The sequence below is a fragment of the Bombus huntii genome, chromosome 2 (genome assembly GCF_024542735.1).
Source record: "Bombus huntii isolate Logan2020A chromosome 2, iyBomHunt1.1, whole genome shotgun sequence".
Lineage (NCBI taxonomy): Eukaryota > Metazoa > Arthropoda > Insecta > Hymenoptera > Apidae > Bombus > Bombus huntii.
Window position 1 is genome coordinate 11,006,991 of NC_066239.1, and position 19,775 is coordinate 11,026,765.

Genomic DNA, 19,775 nt, shown 5'->3' on the forward strand with positions numbered 1-19,775 from the left:
ATGGTGGCCGAACTAACTGACATTCCCGTTGCAAACGCAGAACGAAAGACACCAACAGCTGATCCGCAGCAGTTTAGGTGCTCGACTAAACCAAAGAACAGACCGAAGTGGATTCAGACTGCTACTCGCGAGCCTATATACAGTGTTCTCGACAGCAACGATTCTGCCAACAACTTACCATCTAACGTAAAAAACAAAGTGGTCGTGATAAGCGCCGTGAAAAGTGAAAAACCAAGAAAAAGCGGTTACGAAGTATCTCGAGTGGAGCAAAGGGGGCTTCCATACGTTTGGCTACCGACAGACAGTAAATTAACGTTTCAAGACTCGACGATACTCGAAGAAGATGAGGATCCTCTGTATAGCGTGGTGAAAAAACCAAAAAAAGTTCAGTTAAACGAAACGTGTTGTTTCGAAAGGAAACTGCAGCCGATCAAAGAACAATCGTCGGAGGAAAGGCAAGCACAGCTGGAGGTTTGTTCACGGCAAGAGGAACTTCGCCGCTGGTTACAGGTCGCGTCTCGACAGCTACCGGAACCGCGACGTCTCTTCAGTCTCGGTGAAATGTACACGAACCACTTGGGAGAGTTTGATCAGCTGCATGCGGATTGGAAGAGGACCGTGGCGGTGCCCAGAGGAATCGTCGGTTTGGTAGGACCTTACCGTGTTTACCAGAATCCGAATGAGAGAAGAGAGTACATGCTTCAGGAGGAGGAGCTGGTCGAGGAGGTGGTGGATTCTGTGAGTGAAATCGCGGCTCGCGAGAACAACGGGACCACTGAACACCATCAAAGAGCTAAATGGCGGATAAGAGAGGACGACGAGGAGACCCTGGTGCCTGATATTCGGAACATAGCTGGTCTCGAGGGATTTGCTACAGAGGCGGACAACAAGGATTTATCGGAATGGAAGAAAGTTGACGATCAAACTACTATTGATTATAGTAAGAACGACGAGGCGTTGATATCGAAGGAGGAGGATTTTAAGGGAAATATCGGTGGAATCGTTTCTGGCAAAGAGGAACGAGCAGTGGATGTGCCTGAAGAAGCTTCAACAGTTTCCACGTCTTCGGCAATGGATAAAAAGGGTGAGAGACCGATTCTTCATGTTCTGTTCTGCTAATACAGCCGTTTATTCGATGATACTCTCGGTCTAGTAGAGGGAAATCGGTGGTAATCTCTTCTCAGTCGGTGATCTCTTCGATCTCCGGCGATCCGGTTGAGTGAAAGATGCAACTGCGGTGAGATCATCCGACACGATGGTTGTTCAAGTACAACGGTATAACACTTTGCGCGCGACATAGTTTCGTTTGTCAAGACGCGATGAATTTGTATGCAAGCTGTTCGTTAGTCGTTGTACACTGTACGGTATCGGGTCGGCGACCAAAAGAAATAGCTAGCGGTAGATCCGACGTGAATCGTGCGTATACGCGTCTCGTCCACTTGATACGTGCGAAGTTTTCTTTATTAGCAATGCATTCATTAACCAATATTCTGTTTGTCGGACTGTTTTCGATACTAATATCTAATTCGATCGATGGTTAACGGTTATTGGAACTAGCTGGCAAGGTGTTCGATGAAATCTAGGCTGGAAGTGTGAATAGCATTTAATTCTCCAATTGATTAATTTTCTATAGATCGAATGGAATAACCTACTTTCCTTTTTAAAGAGCTGCAGTTGTTTTCCGCGATAGGTGAATTTCATTTGTGGAAATTTTTTATTTATTCTGCAGCAACAGTGTTATGAATCTGGGTGTTGAAACTAATCAAAATAAATTTAATAAAATATTATTTTGTACGTGGATCAGTATAAAGAATTTATCGTATATGAATTGATATAATTTGTGTTTATTTCGATCGATATCTTTCTTTACTGCTATTTTCCTTCAGAAAATAAAATTATAATTAAATCGATTATGAAGCTATAAAGATGACACTTCTAAAAATCGAAATAGACGATTAAATTGAAATTCGTAAAATCTTAGCTTTACAATTCTGTGACTTTGAATTTACCAAATATAATAAAATTGCTGTAGCGTGGATGAACTATGATCTACAGAAGAGTTTCCATTTTAGTCAATCAACTATCTTCGCTGCTAAAGAGTACCGTTTGTACCATGAAACATATTATAACGTTGTTAACTGATGGATAATTAACGTGTACAATACACCTGCATTATGGCATGTCGGCGATGACTCACGGTACATGCCGGTCTTCAACTTTTCAGTGGCTGCAAAAACTCTTCAAATTAGCCTGCCACAGAGCCTATTAACCCCATCCTGCCTGTTATGCGGTATTTTCATACCGCTGGTTAAGGATTAAAGTCGCACGTATGTCGTGTTTCAATCTTTCCCCGTGGAACACAGTAATCGAGTTTTCACCATGACGAGGATTCTATTTGAGAATACATCGAATGGCTCTCATGGATCTCATAGTTCCAGTACTTTTTATCGCTGTCTGCGGTAATGAATAGACGGTTTCAACTTTCGCTGTTTTTGCACCTTATCTGCCTTATTTTCCTCCCCTTTATGGCGTAGACGTGTATGATAAGTATCATGGATCTTTGATCATGGCGTTTAGTGAATTTTTATACGTAGAAATTAATGATGAAATTGAGTTATGTAATGGGTAGCGTAAATATAAATGACAGCTACATTCAAAGGATGAAAGGATTGATAAAAGAAAATGTTATAACGAAAGAGAACTATCGAAATAAATTTCGGTTGTTTTCTTCCAGTACCAACTTTCTTTATTGTGATCCACAGATGATAGTTTTCCGAGATAAGACAACAGACATCGTTTTAACGAGAAAATAAGTTGATTTAGTACCTTTTAACATAAATATATTAAATTATCAGGTAATATTTTCTCCCAACTTCTCCAGCCATGCGATGTCGTATTGACTTTCTTTTATTTATATTCGAGGGAGAATAACAGTGATACGCGTAGAACGAATGATTTTAGAAAATCTCGAGCGTTTCTCGATTCATTCAAAGTTAACGCTCAATGAGAGATTAATCTTTTTTTCTAATTAATACTGATTACAGTAATAGAACATGTAACATAAACTATAATTCACTCAAAGTTGAAATAATAAGGTCTCCTCGGTGAGAAAAAGATCAGAAAAATATTTAATGAATAATAAAGAAATAATTAAATATAATAATCTTTCTAAAATTCTGAAAAGGAAGAATTAATAGAAATTTGTAATTTACAAAGTCTAAATTCAAGGATTTGTGAATTGTGGCTGGTGAATAATCTCGCATGACGAACGAATGTCGTCGGTCGTTAATGGCGCAAAGTTGAACGATCTTCGCGCGTTTCGTTTCATGGAAAAGAAAGTGGAGAGCAACGTGTCCTTTGTACGAAACGCGTGATCCAAAGAAGCATTTTGTCTTCGATGACCCTTTACTTTCTCGTTCCACTTCGTTTCCACAGTGGTATGTATCAGCGAAATCATTAATCACGAAACTTACATCGATTTATCCAACATGTGGCGCCGTGATTATTGGCCTTCTGACAGCTTTGTCGCTGTTACACATTACCACGTTACCGTTGTTAGACGACGCATCTCGAGGGATTTGTATCTTTATTTTGCCATCTACTGTAACCGGCTTCCTCAGTACAGTTATCCACTTTTGCTCGCGCATCATAGTCCCCTATTGCTTTCGAGTGCCAGAACAGTGTAATTGCATTTGCACACGAGAGTCTGTAGACTTTGCAGAAATATTTTCTTACGGATGAAAAACATTTTTTAGAGAAGTTTATGGGAAAGAATGGTGATAAATCCTTCACTCCAGCCGTCTGTATTGTGCTGTTAGTGATATTTCGTTTTCCTGTTAGTCGAAGTATGAGAATTTTAATTCTTGTACCGTTTTCCTTGATGTTTCATGTGGGCATTGTTGAACGGTTGTAATTCTTTTGCTGAAAATAAATTTTTTAGTTGAGTGAGTTCGGTATTATTTATGTTGTTGTTCTCTGAAATTTTTTCTACTTGATACTTAGTTTCTCATGAGAATATCATTATTATACGATTAATTCGTTTGATAAAAATATTTCTTAGATGTTGTGATTTTTAGCATTGCTGAAGTCAAATTTAATGTCGAAATCTATGAAATTAGAATCGTGGAAATCTCGTTTAGATCATAAGCGAGTATGGATATTAATGAATTATTCAGTGCATAATTTTTCGTTGCATGTTGGTTACGAGATAATAAAAGAAAATTCCGAATATAAATCAGCTCATGTTCATGCATTGTTGCAATTTGCTCATTATTCAATTAAATTCTTTTATTTTTTCTGGGAATAAAACTGTTGATAGCTCCATTTCAATAGAAGATATTGTTTAGAAGTACGAGATTATATCCCGTTTTAATGAATTCATTTTTATTTCAACCTTCGTTAAACATCTTTAAGCTTCTTTAAATTTTCTCGTACTCTAAACTTTTCAACAGAAGGAGAAGAAAATTTTATTTTAGGTATTACGTCTATTAAATTTGTCGAGTTTAAGCTAATAAATATGGTAGGCATCATTATTTACCGTTTAACGATGTTCAAGATTTTTCTGTTAACGTCGTTAACGTGCCTTTTAATCTAATACCACATACCGTTTTCGCTTGCGTTAAATGTCACATAGCCTTCGCGATGAATACAGATAAAGTTTTGTGAACAAGTTATTAAGTAAGTAGAAAAATTAATTGTGTGCATTAAGTGTTATACAAGTAACATATGTGTTTTCTAACCGTTAATTGTCGTTTAGGACGTAATTAAGCGGTTGACATTTGACACTCCACGCGCTGTGAATGCCGTCCAAATTCCCTCTGAACTTTCTCTAATGTCCTCATAAGTACATATATTCTATATGTCGCATAATTTTTGTCATGTGCCCATTTCTAATCCTTTCAGCTACCACAGATCTTATTCATTAGTACATGTAATTGGATGTCTTCAGACCGATATAATGTTATAGATACTTCAAACTTTAATTCAATAAATTACGATACTTCTAACTGCAGTATTTTGATATTTGAATAACTCCAATAATTCCAATAAGATTAGTTGGAGTCATTCATTCGAGTATAAGAAACTCTTAATACATTATATCAATAATTCGAGAAAAGTCACGTTTTTCGCTTTTTAATTCACATTCAGCAACTTTCCAAATTTAATATTCGATCCAACAATTTTCGAAATCCAACGATTTTGAAATATAAAATTACCATAATATTTAGCAGGAATACGTTCGTTCAAGCAAAGTTCACGATCAAGAGAATGCGTTGCAGAAGCACGCACAAAGGATGCGTACATCGTGAAAGCAAAGAGTAAAACGAGGTGAAAGGTATCCGTGGAAAATGTCCTTTTCCATGGAGTAGCGCAATTTTTCGCTTCGAAATCGCATTGAAACGCTCGTTTCCTGATCAACGACAAATTGTCCTTTATGCACACGATCGATGCAAGTCGCGTGAAAGCAGATTCGTTGCATCGTGAAGAGCGGTCAAATCGATTTAACGTGTGTGTCGTTGCCTCGTTCATTCAAACTTTCATGAATTTTTATCCTGCGAACGGATGCACGACGACGTGGCGAACGATCGTTTTCCAAAGAAACCAGTTGAGCGCTGAAAATGAATTTCGAACATAATTTCGCGTGTCACACGTCGGAACTGGTTCTTTCCCTCTTTATCGAGGCTATTATATCTTCACGATTATTTATCACGCTTTGGTATCGAATTTTAACGCTAGAAATATCAGAATTTCTTTTTTTTTTATATCCTTTTTAAGTATTGCTTCTCTCCTATCTAAAAATCAATTGCTGTATAAAACAGAAAGGAACATTCATATTTTTGTTCAAAGTGAAATTTTGACGTTTATTTACCAGACTTTTTTTCATGTTTATCTTAAGAGTAGAAGAGAACCGTCTTATATTTCGAAAATTTGTTAAAGACAGTACGTTATTATTTTATATAAAACATAAAAAAACGTATTTCTTTCAAGTGTTAAAATTTTGTGAAATATAACAAATTTTATCGATTCGATGACGAGTCGAAAGAAATGGAATGATCTTCCTAGTGTTACTTGTAGTGTTAACAACTATTCACGTACTTTTGCATCTTCCCACATTTTTTTCGTTTCTTTTCCATTTTTGTTTCTCTCTTGACAAGCAATGCATCTTAATTAGAGGAATATCAAATTGGGTAGTAGTCGTCGTTTTTTTGATGATCACGGAGCCGTTCAGTTCTATGCGCCGTAAAACGAGACGATTAGTCTCGCATGGCTGAAGTATAAAAAGAGGAAAAGTAGGAGCGTTATCATCGGCATCCTTTCAGGGAACACGTAATCCGCGAAGATACAATCAGCTGAGGAGATTGGAACGATATTTTATGAGGCTGGTGTATACTGTGGAAAATTCTCTTTCATAGTTTCCTGACACCTTCGAAGATATATGTCATATACCAAAGGAGAAATTCAGATACTTCAGATTTTATTCTGATTCTTCATGATAAATCGATGTTAGGGATTTATATTGAAAATTATCGTTTAATATTTGGCAATATGGCACTTATAGTTGGCAGGTATAACAGTAATTTATCTGGCATAAAAATTTTGGATTTATAAAATGCAAATTCTTAGAGGTAGTATTTTTGTTTACTTCCATAAACATATAAGTTTATTTCTATTCGAAGTCGATTCACAAAGTCACTTTTTATGCGAGATGAATCGAGAAAAGAGAAATTTTAGATACTATCGGTAGTTCGGTTTGAACTTTCAAGTGACCAAGTGAAAGGTACAGAAAACAGGTTCTTTATTTTTCACGAAGGTATTTGCGATGAGTGACTCATTGTCATGAAGTAAAAGTGCGTTTTAAATTGATGGAAAGTCAACCTAGACGTTTTGTTAAGTTCATCTTCATCGACGTAAATAACCTTTTTTACTTTAATGACGACTTTACATTCTTAGTCTACAATATATAATATAACAGTGAACAGACTAAAACTTTCATTGAATGAACACGTGTTTTGTCATACTTTTCAGTTAAATACTCTTTTAATGAATTAAATTATAGACTTTTCAACTTCAATTTAAACTTTTGCCAAAACGCTCACTTTTCGATTGTACGAATCTGTTCATTCAGCTTTCTCTAAACAGAATGATTGATTCAACAAGAGCCTGATCAAGGTCAATGAATACATTGAAGATCAGCTACACCTTACTACCGCTGTAAATATTATCATTTAGTCTTTACAAAATCCAAACATCATTTTACACTTTCTAAAGACTATTAAAGACTATTAAAGATCCGCTCTTCCATGCCTTAACGCAATAATGCTTGAAACTGAATAAATGAATCTTTTATTTGCGATCGATCGTTCGATTTTTACAAATTGCTCTATTATTAAAGTTACTTATATATATATATATTTTATATATTTTATATATATATATATAAAAGTAATATATTAGTATTATAGTAGTAGTATAGTAGTATAGTAGTAGTATATAATATAGTAATTTTATATATATAAAATTCCATCCTATCAATTTCCTACATCTATCATACTCATACCTCTAATGAGATCTGTTAAGCATGCATTAGCCAAGTTAAGAAATCGAGATATGTATGTACATAGAGGCGGATGACCTCGAGTCACGAATGGAACCGATAATTCATACAACAGGTGGCTGCGGCGAATACTTTCGACTCTTAGCGTTCTTGTGTCATGAACTGTGCATTATGGTGTAATAAGTCAAGATTTCACGTGAGCCACGCCGTAAGAGGCGAACGATTAATCGGATCATAACAGGATCGCATGCTCGTGATCGTATTAATCTCTAGAAGTCGCCTTCGGTTCACTCGTGCGCGTTGGCGTGTCAAAACCACCGAATGTCCTGCAACACGATCTTCTAAGGCGCATCTTGATCGTCATGACATTAAACAAGTTTCGATCCGCTTGGTTGGCCATCATACGTGCTGGACGGTATTTCTGTAAATTACAGAGGACTCGCGAAACGCGATCTTTTAATTGAGTGTTCGATGCGTGGGATATTAAGAGGGAATTCCTTCATAAACACGGAAGTGAATGCAAATTATTGTAGCGGTGGATAAATCAATCGTTAGAAAAGAATGTCAGAAGAGGAAAATTTTGTGTATTAGAAGTGATATCTTTAGAAAGTTGTGGATTAACATGAAAAATTGATTCCGGATGATTACGCAAATTCATACTTTTATAAATGTATAATTAATTAAGAAATGAAATCTAGGTGGTCTAATGAATATGTTATTTTTTTGGTTTTATATATTTTTGCACGTTATATGCATTTTGTGCATTTTTAAATAAATGCATAAACACCCGTAGCCCTTACACAATGATATTGCAAGTTAATTATATCGAGCATCTTTTCAGACCTTACAATCTTTGAATCAAACAGATCTTTATGATCTTTGTTATTATCTCATTAATAAACATCATAAAACATTTCTTTATCGCATATGTGCCGTAGTATTGTTCCAAAATACTCAATCAGAAAGATCATCCTTCTTTTTATCAAAACAAGGATAGATAGATTAATAGCATAAGAACTGAATCTTTCTTTATGAATGCTAAATTAATCGTAGAAAAATCCATCTGACTGAAGATTTTTACTCTTGAAGTTTCCGATCCTTCTTGACATCTCGTATAATAATATCAGAATTATTAATTATACAAGAAACCCTACGAAAAGGAATAATAAATAAATAAATAGAGAAATAAGGGAATAACGAATAATAATATCGTGTTATTCGCCGAAACAAAGAAATAATATGATCCGATTGTGAATTCAATTTTGTGAAGATGCATCTAGGTCAGGTCGTTATCCAATTCCACGGGAAATTTCAAATATCCTACGGTATCCGCCACCATCATTGCGAAAATATCAAAGTAACAGAAGCTAAGCGGCATACGTTGATCGTATAGTCTTGTCGAAGTGTTGAAAACGAGGCTACGAGAAACGGCATCATCATCCTGGCGGTCATCTTCATTATCATCATAGTTCTCATCATCATCTTGGTTACCACCACCGTGTTGTGTCCCAGACCAGTCGATATGTTCCTGGCATGTTTCTGGGTTACAAGCCATTCCGTTTGGTGGTAGTCTCTGGAGCACATCTCTCTTGTTCAGTTGCATATCGTGGTGCACGCTGCCTGTCTTCTGCTATAGGAACGCACGTCAACGTTTATCATGGACGATGATTCAAGCGTGCCTGTGATGACGATTGTTTTCTTTTAAGAAAGCCCCGCGAGGTAAATTTTTGTATGTTAATTAACGTCGCGAACAGTTGGTGTAAGTAACGGGTTCTTTGTTTTTTATATAGATTTCTCTTGGACTCGTGCATATGGTGAATTATAATAATAAATGTCGAATTGATAGTTTATTGTTATTAGTTGATGACGTAGTATGCCATATGTTGATGATGTGATTGTGAGTTTATGCTTAATGGTCTTTCTCCATTTTTGTCGTTTTTGTTTTTCTGAAACATTCATATTAACAATAGCGAATGAATTGTTGATTGAGATTTATTTGTTAAATGTATTATTCATGGTAATTGGATGATTTAATATCTTTGCTCTGTTTAAGCGTATATGTATTTTAGTACATGTAGTTTATGTGTTTTTAACGGTATACTTATTGAATTATTTATTGTTTTATTTAAAACTTTTTTATAATATCAATCGTATTGAAATGAAAATGATTTGAATGAATCGTTAGTCATTTTCTGTAAAAGCTGTCAAAAATGCTAATAACAGGCGCCAATTCATTTCATGATTTATGACATAGAAATAAAACTTCGGAGAATCTATTTTTTTGCAAGCATGGTGTCAGAAAGAAAATGAATTTCTCGAATCCTTCTGCCAGCTGACAGACGAGTTTCTACCTTTTTTGCAACTCTCCGACAGCGTAATGACAGACCGTGTTTCAAGATAAACCGTAAGGTCTCAAATTTACGCGGTATCGACCTAATTTTTCTACCCAGCTGGGTCACAAAATTTCACATTTCACTTCATAATACCGACGATTCCTTCCAAGCCATATAAACGGATCAAAAGCGATAAAATGCATTATATAATATATTCTATATTTAACTATAAATTCTTACTTTATTTACTATAATTATTCTACTAATAATTCTTAGTATTTTAACATATATTTTTAGGTATTGATTAATTATTTTATACTCAGTTTGAAAAAGATACTCATATCTGCTTATTCTCGCACAACAATTAACTTAATCCCTACAGAATATTAAAGTCTGATATATTTCAACATAAACATTATTTTTTCTATAATGCTAACTTTTCTTTCTTTTTTTTTCTCTAAAGAAACAGTTTCTGTTCATATTTTTTATACCTCACCATTTTGATGTAAATATTCTTTTTAAAGAAATTTAATTTCATTCAACATTCTGTGGGATTTACTTCCCGCAAATTTATTGTGCCATAACGTTTAAGATCTATGACTATCTATATCTATATCTTAGAATTTTTTTAATTGCAAGTTATATATAACAGGTTGTGTGAAAACACACGGACGTATTTTATGATAAATAATTTTCACCGAGCTCTGTTACCCATTTGATTAAATAGGCCAATGATTTCATACCAACTTTTCTTAGTATTTCCATCGAATCTAATTCACCGTTGAAGTTATATCCGCGTATTTTGATGATTGATTCTATATATATATTTTACGACTTAGAATCGCGCTAATCCAATGATACGCTTTTTCGAATATCTTAACATATTTTGTAAGTTTCTTCATTTATACATTACTGTACATATTATGTAGCAATAAATCAAGCACACCAAGTATTATTTTTCCATAATTCAAAGGTATCAATTACCTATAATGAATTATTATTTATCTATAAATTAAGGAGAACAAGTTTTTTCATAATTCAATAGCATCAACAATTTACGATAAAAAATGTCACATTTTTTTCGTTTGAATAAAAGTTATTTTCATAATATAGTACAATTTTTATCTTTAATTTTAAACTTCAAATGATCTTGCGTGTTTCTTTTCAATTCGTATTATTCTTCTTGGCCCATTCATCATCGTGTCACTGCTATCAAGTTTCCACTGCGCCTCATTTTCTTTAATCCTGAATAGAATATTATAGTAGGGTACTGCATTTTCTACCAATTTTTATTTCAGTTATCTTTAAGAGATTGCAACCTTTTGTTATTTATTCTATTTGGTAATTCTTTAACGCATTAACAAATATAGCTAAGACATTGTAGTTTTGTGTACATTCTTAATTCAATTTTTAGTAACTCAAAAATTCAATATTTTTTATCTATTACTAATAAGAATAAATAGTAATCTTGATTTAGAGAAAATAGTAGGTATACATAGGAAAGTTTAGTGCGAAAACATCAGTATACCAATGGATTAATGGGATCAAGACTATCCAGTCGCAGATCTGAATCTGTTTCAAGTGATTATATTACAGGCTATATTGGCAAAGTTATATTTCTCAATCATTTAAACATATACTCTATTTTTATTTATTCCCATAACCAGTGTATATGGTACCGCAAAATAATATTAACGGTACTATGGATATGTGAATACAAAGTTACTGTTGATGATCTTCGTAAAATAATTGTCGAATGTTGACTCTTCACCTTCAGGTTCTGACGTTGCATAATCAGGTATTCATCTCTGTAGAAGTCTACCAATAGTACTATTGATTTTGTACGAAGACCGCCTACAGCTTGAAACTGAAGTAATAATAATTTATATCACGAAGTAACGGAATATTCTTCGGCGAATATGCTTATCGAACATTTTGAAACGAGCGGTATTCATGACTGTCCATTTATTACAGATCATTATGAACAATCCTTACAACCACCGACGATCGTTCTTCACTTTACCGATTTCAATCTCTGTCGGGGAACAATAAGAATCCAGATGATCTATCTGGAATATCGTTTGAATATCGTTTGACGTTAGGTTAATATGAATGGAGGTGAGATTAGTATTTCAACTATGTATTTCTATGATCGTAATGAAGTAACGTTCTCTTGTACTCGAGCAGGTTTATGTGTATAGAGAAAGACGATCAGTTTTCCTTGGAATTAATTGTAAGTCAAAAAAGTCGATTACTTGATAGTGAAGATAAATTAAAAATTCTGTAAGGGATCGAGTGGACGACTCTCACTTAATCTGCTATTCATCGGGAAACCAATGAAGATATACTTACATCACTTCTGCATAAACTAGAATTAAGTTTACGCTTTCGAGATATGGTGTTAAACGAAGTACGCGAAAAACTGGCTTACATCACTTTTACCTTAAACAACTCAATTATACGGTAGCGCGGGCCCAGTTAATTGCCAGTGACTTAACAAATCTCGAGAACGTCTATATATGTACATCGACATCAGAGTAAGAATAAGAAATGTAAAGGAAAACAATTATTTGCATTGTGGTTGCATCAATTAACGAATTTACGATGCGGCTTTCAAAGAAATGAATTCCTTTAATTTATCAACGCTTCATGGTCACTTGCGTTTCAATCGTGAAATAGTGCTTTGATTTTTAATTCCAACTATTATGACACATTCTACTAGATTATTTTAGTGGCGATGATGTTTGAGAAAAATTCACGGCTAATATATTTTTATGGATTTAACTTCTTATATCGTCTGTTGGACAATTTAATGAATTCTGCGATTTTAGGAATATTTAATGGTAAATTTTTACTATGTAGTGCTTACTTATATTCATCTATGTAGATTTATGATCACTTTTTAGAAAAAACTTGGCCGTGTTTGTAAGCTTCTAAGATAAAAACAATCTTCTTTCATCTGAGCTAAATATACATATAATGAAACTTGATATTAATTGTCAGAGATGCTACAAATTTTTCAACCTAATATCATGAGGTATAATGTTATAACATACTATTGATTTGTCATAATTACATTCCTAATCCTCGATATATCTTTGGATTTCGATTTATCATCAATATCATTTAATTTCCAATATTATCTGTTATGACGAATATCATTATACTTTTGGCCTGTTATAATTGTTTCTAACTTTCAATTAGTAATTTTTTATTTACCTTGTTCGTTAAAGCGATCGAGTTTTCTAACTCTCAGATCCGTTTCGTCGCGTTTAGAACGTTTTTAAATCAGTCGAGTCGAAATTACCGAAGGAACAGTTGGATGTACGAATTCCTCTAGCGAAAGTTGTTCGTATTACTCTACTGACCCTAAAAGGCCACGGAGAGTAGACTCAGTTAACAAATGGAATTTGGGCAACAGTTTCGAAAATCCACTTTATCTTAAATATGTGTATCATGATGATAATTTCTTGCTACTGTGTTATACATACAACTGTTAAAGCTAATGAAATTTTAAAAAGAGATAGCTCTTTATGTAAATTAAGCTCAAGAGTCCTTTTTAAGCATTGTAAAAGTAAATTTATTTCGGTTTCAGGATAAATTTTGAAATGATGAGTAAATAGGGCAAAGTAGTAAGCGATAAGTTAAAGAAGAGCAGAATGAAATCACGAATTTTCAAGCAAATTAAATAGTTGAATATTTGGTTAAATACCTGAGATTAGATGTAAAAAATAACATTTTAATGATTTTTCTTTTAAATACGCAAGTTTTACTATTTGCTTTACTATTTTAATATTCATTAACTGATATTAATATTAATTAATTGATACTGTTATCTTCATTTTTTGAATAATCTATAAGTTTAAGAATTTAAAGATTTAACGATAATGAACTTTAATAAAAAACTCTAATAAGCTTAATGTTAATAACAATATAATGCTAACCTTGACTGTCGAAGCTAAGTGGTTATGACAATCTAAATTCTGTAATAAAGACGAAAAAAACAGATATAAAAAACTTCAGAAAAAGATTACTCAACAGAAAATCACCAGGTAAAATTTGGCAGCCATTCAGCTTATTATCAGAATCTTTATACGTATTATATAAAATTTTAATTTATGCAAGCATCTGTATGCATATTATGGTTCATTGATCTACAATTTCATCAATCTTCTTAATTAGTAAAGTTGTATAATGAAGAAAGTGAAAAGGCCATGTTCCAGTCTGTTTATGTGACTTGAAAAAGATTTGAGATCAACAACTCTTCGAATCTGTAGTAATTTGATGGTATGTAGCCTAATCTGATGCATTTTTCATGCTTCCCAAGTTTCGTGGCCATTCTTCTTTCAGTTTCTCTTATTTACACTTTCCCACCTGGATATATGTTACTGTCTTATATATACATTATTTATATGTCTTATACATATATACGTCTTATATATATAGTATTGTACAAACTTCTGCTGTATCTAGTGCTTTGTATGCAAATAAGTATATTTTTTAGTGTTCTTCGATCCTTAGTTCCTGCGTCTCTGAACAAAAATGAACAATACGATTGTAAAGAAACTTCTAAAAATAAATCGAATATTTCAGAAAAAACCATGAAATTATTTAAAAAATCTTATTTTAGTGTATCTACGGAAAAAGCAAAAAGAAAAATAATTTTGTTGTATGCAGATAATTGAAATACATTGAACGAATATAAATATATAACAGCATATTAAAATATAACAGACAGTTTCTTAACATCAGAATTCTCAATTACTATTGACAGTTACTTGTTAAACGATTTAAAAAGAATGCTTGAAAAATTATATACTACTATTTAAACTATTATTTATAATAATATAAAAATTAAACTAAATTATACTGTTTAACACGTCGTTTAACGCGTCGCGGAGCCAAAGTTACGTGGCCGCTCAGCGTGAAATTTTTTCTTAACGCGACAACGTAACGTTACCTGTCTCCGAGAGCACCCAAGCCATGACATGACATCACTGTGGAGTTACCCGCACTCGATACGTTAAAGATCCTTGATCATTCATTGATCTTCTTTAACAATTTCAGCCAGCAATGAACAACACGACAAGGACAGCCTGAACGAGACAGGAAGCACGACGGGTGGCACCGTGGAGGGTGCACCTGGAGGAGCCCCCAATAGGGGTGAAAGGAACACCGAGGCCGAGACAAACAATGCAGAAGTAACAAGGGCCGCTCCATCCAGGTCTCTGGTCTCCAGGATCCTTTCTAGGACACGATCTACGAGCGATCTACTGGATCATTCTGAACCCTTGTAAGACCTCTCTTCTCAAACAACTTATTGGATCTATACACATTTAATTTTCGAACGATGTAAAAAGGGAATAAGTAATGGTTGTCTTCGATTTCACCGGGTAAACACTGTAATTTTATAAATTGCGATACGTTCCGCGCATTATACGAGATAGGTAACAGTAATTTATCAGAAGGCAGAGATAAGTATTGGCTATGATGAACTCACGATGAATGGAGTTCATGTTTATGGTGAAAAATGATGAGGTGAAGATCTCGCGGTCGACGGTTCGGTTTTTATGGTGATTGTTACAGTTCTCAACTATGGATCATTCTCTCGAACGTTTACGGCCAGCTTGTCGTGGTGCTGATGATCGCTCTGTGCTTGGCCGAGGTCATGGACACTCCTGTTCCTTTGCTCAGTTTGCAGGTATGCAGAGAGATTTTTTAATTTCAAACGGATTCGTTAGATTTGAACCTTGTTCCATTTTTTGGATCACTCTCGATCTAATTGTGTTTCTTAGTGTTACAGAATTTCAAGTTTAAAGAAAGTATGAGAGAATCTCTGTTCGTATATATTGTTCCAATTTTATGCGAAGTCTTTCTTCGAATATTACAAATCTTTTCGTGAAATCTTCTGTTGAAATGTGAGCAGAATTGAAACATAAAAATTCGACTACCGGGCAATATTAAATAAGATCTGTTTATTAATCTAGACTATTCATTTATCTAAACGCATCACCATTAATGCAGATAACTTACGATCATAAAAATTGGAGAATTTAGCACTTATCCTAAACGTCAAAGAGTAACAGATGTTGAAGGCGTTCGAGCCATAAAATACGAATATTATAGCAAGGGACAAATTGCGAAGTGAATATGTGAAATAAACATACCACGTTCGGTAGTATTTTATTTAGCTACCGAGAAACATGTGCGTCATTGGGTTATCATTTTAGTGTTGCTGTCGCATCCAGAATGTAGAGTCTCTAGTTTTTACCTGAGCTCTTCCGCGTATACGTTCGTTCCCATAAGGTCGTTAGACATAAAACTTAGTGAATTTTCTTCTATGCTTTGTGGATTTTATGATCGTTCCGTGTAAGATTTTTTGAAATTTCCAGGTTAGATAACGGTACGATAACGCTAAATATGGGATAATTCTGGTAAACTGTTCATCGTAGATCACGTTTCTTTCTTAATACGCTATAAACGCGAACGTTTATAGGTTTTATGATAGTTAAGTCAATTACTGCGTCTTTACAGCTATGAAACACATACCCATGTGATTTTTCATTTGAATCGTTAGAGGTTTAAATAATAGAATGGTTTTGCAGTTGCACATGTGTGAATTAATATTTATAGAGGAAATGGAAGAATACATAGTGACATTTCATATCGCGTTAAATCTCTATTAAAGTAACAGGGTTTCGATTTCAAATTTTGTTAAGTTCCATGGTCCTAGGATATCAGGATGATTTGTGACATGGTCCTTTGATCCCATCGAAGATGGAAAGATAAATATCGAAATTTTATTTTGTATTAAATTTTTATCAAAGTAGTACGGTTGCAATTTCAAATTTTGCCAAGACCAATTTCTTCAATGGTTCTACAATATCAAAATGGTCTGTGTTATATATGCTTTCACCCGAAAATAGTTTCACAATCCCAGAATGATGATGAATGTGCCATGTACTCAGTTTGTTTTCATAACGCTGCTGAAATTAATCTGCAGAGTTGTAGACTATGGACTTGTATAATCGTGTACGAATATGAGGCGGATCTTACGACCCCGAGATGATCTGTGATATGACCTTTCGATTTGCTTGTTCTCACAACATGAGGGTGATTCATAGCAATATATCCTGTATTCGATGTGATTCTATGACCTTTGAGTGGTTTGCGGCTTAGTCCCACTTCCTCAGCGTAATTGCAAATAATTTCCCACGTTCTCATATTAGGCTAACGTTTGATCCCTTGATTATTTAGTACTATCAGATAGGTACATGTATATGTAACAAAATTGTCTTGCCTTTACATTTAAATTTATTTGAAAGTAAATATCTTCATATGAAAAATGTTACTATATACATACTTCTACTGATAAATCCCATACTTATAATTTATATCCTTCTTATATCCCATACTTGCAATTTGTTTTTCTGTACAAAGTAACAAGATTTATTCTTCATAATAAAATACGTAATAATAATTTTTCTTCCATAATTCTGTGATTCGTATAATTATGGATTACGTCGTGTGAAATATATTTAAAGATAGATTTAATTTTTAGTTTTAATTCGACATTGTTATAGATATACTGTAAAACAATTCAAATGAGACAGAATTTAAGAGAATTATAGCTAGTGTATGTTAAATTCATTACTCTTGCAGTAATTAAAGTAAAGATGTAATAAAAATAGGAAAGTAATAATCATAGAATTAATCACTACAGCATGTCCCTGTCTTTTCCGGCCATACATTGTTAGTATATTCTATGGGTTAAGACAAGAAAAAATGTCATATAAACGTATAAAAAATACTTCTACAATTCCAATTACAACTCCATTTCAAAATATTCACTATTCCCGTCAACACAAGATTGGCTGCGGCAACAAATAAAATTTATTGCTTTTTGAACTTTTCGTTTATTACTCTTTGAGGTCGAAGTCGTACAAGTGTTATGTCTAATTTGATCTATTCATATCTAGTACCGTAGTAACGTACGTTCGTTACTCATTTCGGATATTGATTTTTTTTTTTTTTGTTACAACTCATTAACAATACCCCCATTAGCATATGTTTATATCGTATTTCTTTCTTATCTTGACTTGTAGAATATACCGATAACGTATGGCCGGAAAAGACTGGAACATCCTGCATATACTTATATACGTATGTTCATATTCAAAAATCATGAATATATTGTATCTCTAGGACTATTATATGATCATGGATATAATTATATCGATATATCGAGAACAGAAACATGAATTACTGTCACCATTTTTGTCATTTCTGTCCATTTCAAACGGCATTCGTAATTAATTTCACCAATTGTATTATGCTCTCTTGACTAAATTATGAATCAGTTTGACTTGAAAAACTGTGTTATTACGGTAACCGTCATTTGAAGCATTGTAGTTACGATTTCCAAGCTGCTTATGACACAAACCGTATTTCAGCGCACGATGAACTCATGAAGTTATGTATTTCTTTAGCTTTACAGTCTGTGAATTACGATGAATCAAGGACCGTATTCTATCTTCCTACCTGTCTTTCGTATTCCTGGGCGTGCCTTCTTGTTCTTTTCTTTATACCATAGTTCATAACGATAATTAAGTCTTTTAGTCAAAGAAATATTGACGACGAGGATGAATCACAATGGTATTCATGAGTGGAGCATTGATATCGGTGACAATTGAAATATTTTAGAAATTAACGTGTAAAATATACTATAAAATCATAGAATTTTTAAACATGTAATTTTTCAAGCTTATTAATAAAAGAAAGATATAAATAGATTTCAGGGCTAATATAATTGTGTTTTAATTAAGATACAATTAATGATCTATGGTCTTTTAAATGATAACTCGTGTTGTTGTTATCTCATTTATAATTACTCTAGATTGTTAACTCTCAACTCATTAATAGAATCTACTTTCAGAGTTCTTTCATATTAATCAATTCCTGTATTATTTAAGAAAAGGGAATTCTTCAAATATCGAAAAATTCTTTTCCAAATTTATATCATTCTCTCCCCAAACTTTTCCATTTATTCGTGTAGAATGTACATTGTGTAAAAATGTATATTTTCCAAGATATCAATGTAATTTTGTTTATTTTACCACTTGAACTTGCAGGGCGTATTCCTGATGTACTTGTACGTAGGAAGCATAGCAGTGATCATCAGTATCTATATTTGGGTATTGATAGACAGCTGCGGGAGTCTCGGTACCGGTGCAACCGGTATGGACGATGCGGAACTTGGTGGCGCGTCTTTAACTAGGTTTGGATCATTGAAACGTGCTCACATCTCGCGATCTAGAACAGCACCGACGAGTTTCTACATTCGGGTTGGAGCGCTCCGTGAGTGTTTTTGGCCACTTCAATGCCCATCAACATTTTGCCTTATCGATCAACCGTTTACTACTTTAATGCAACATTTAGTACGAAACATTATATTGAAACATTAGATAGAATTTTGCATTCAGCAACTGATGGCATTCAGTTGTCATTTGGAGTAGAGAAGTCAAAGTTGTAACATTGAACTTCGATGAAAGTATAAAAGTCAGTCTTCTGTGTATTTAGTTTTTAACTTTTTCGCAGATGAGTTTCTCAAATATCGAGTAATCGTATGCTAAAGGCGTATAAATACATCTTATAACTTAAAATCATTTTTATTTCCAGCTATACGTATTGCGTCACAATTAATTATTTAAAGTAATAAAACGTTCATGCGTATTTTACTTTATTTTTCCATGTTTATAAAAATGGTCTATCGATAGATTACATATCCATAAAACTATTTATTAATAATCTAATATCTACAAAGGTATTTATTCGCTGAAAGCTTTCGATTTTAAAGGAACCATAGCAAAAGAGTTAATTCATGTCAG

The 19,775-nt window shown here is 33.7% G+C and overlaps 1 protein-coding gene across 1 annotated transcript in view; it reads left to right on the top strand.

Annotated features, from left to right (window-relative positions):
* LOC126875782 (proton channel OtopLc-like) overlaps window positions 1–19,775 on the top strand; it is a 22,792-nt gene continuing 3,017 nt past the window's right edge. Inside the window, exons 1-4 of the mRNA XM_050638669.1 lie at window positions 1–1,084; window positions 14,956–15,181; window positions 15,475–15,589; window positions 19,020–19,245. Of these exons, the coding sequence (XP_050494626.1) occupies window positions 1–1,084; window positions 14,956–15,181; window positions 15,475–15,589; window positions 19,020–19,245 (1,651 nt within the window). The remainder of the gene's footprint in view (window positions 1,085–14,955; window positions 15,182–15,474; window positions 15,590–19,019; window positions 19,246–19,775) is intronic.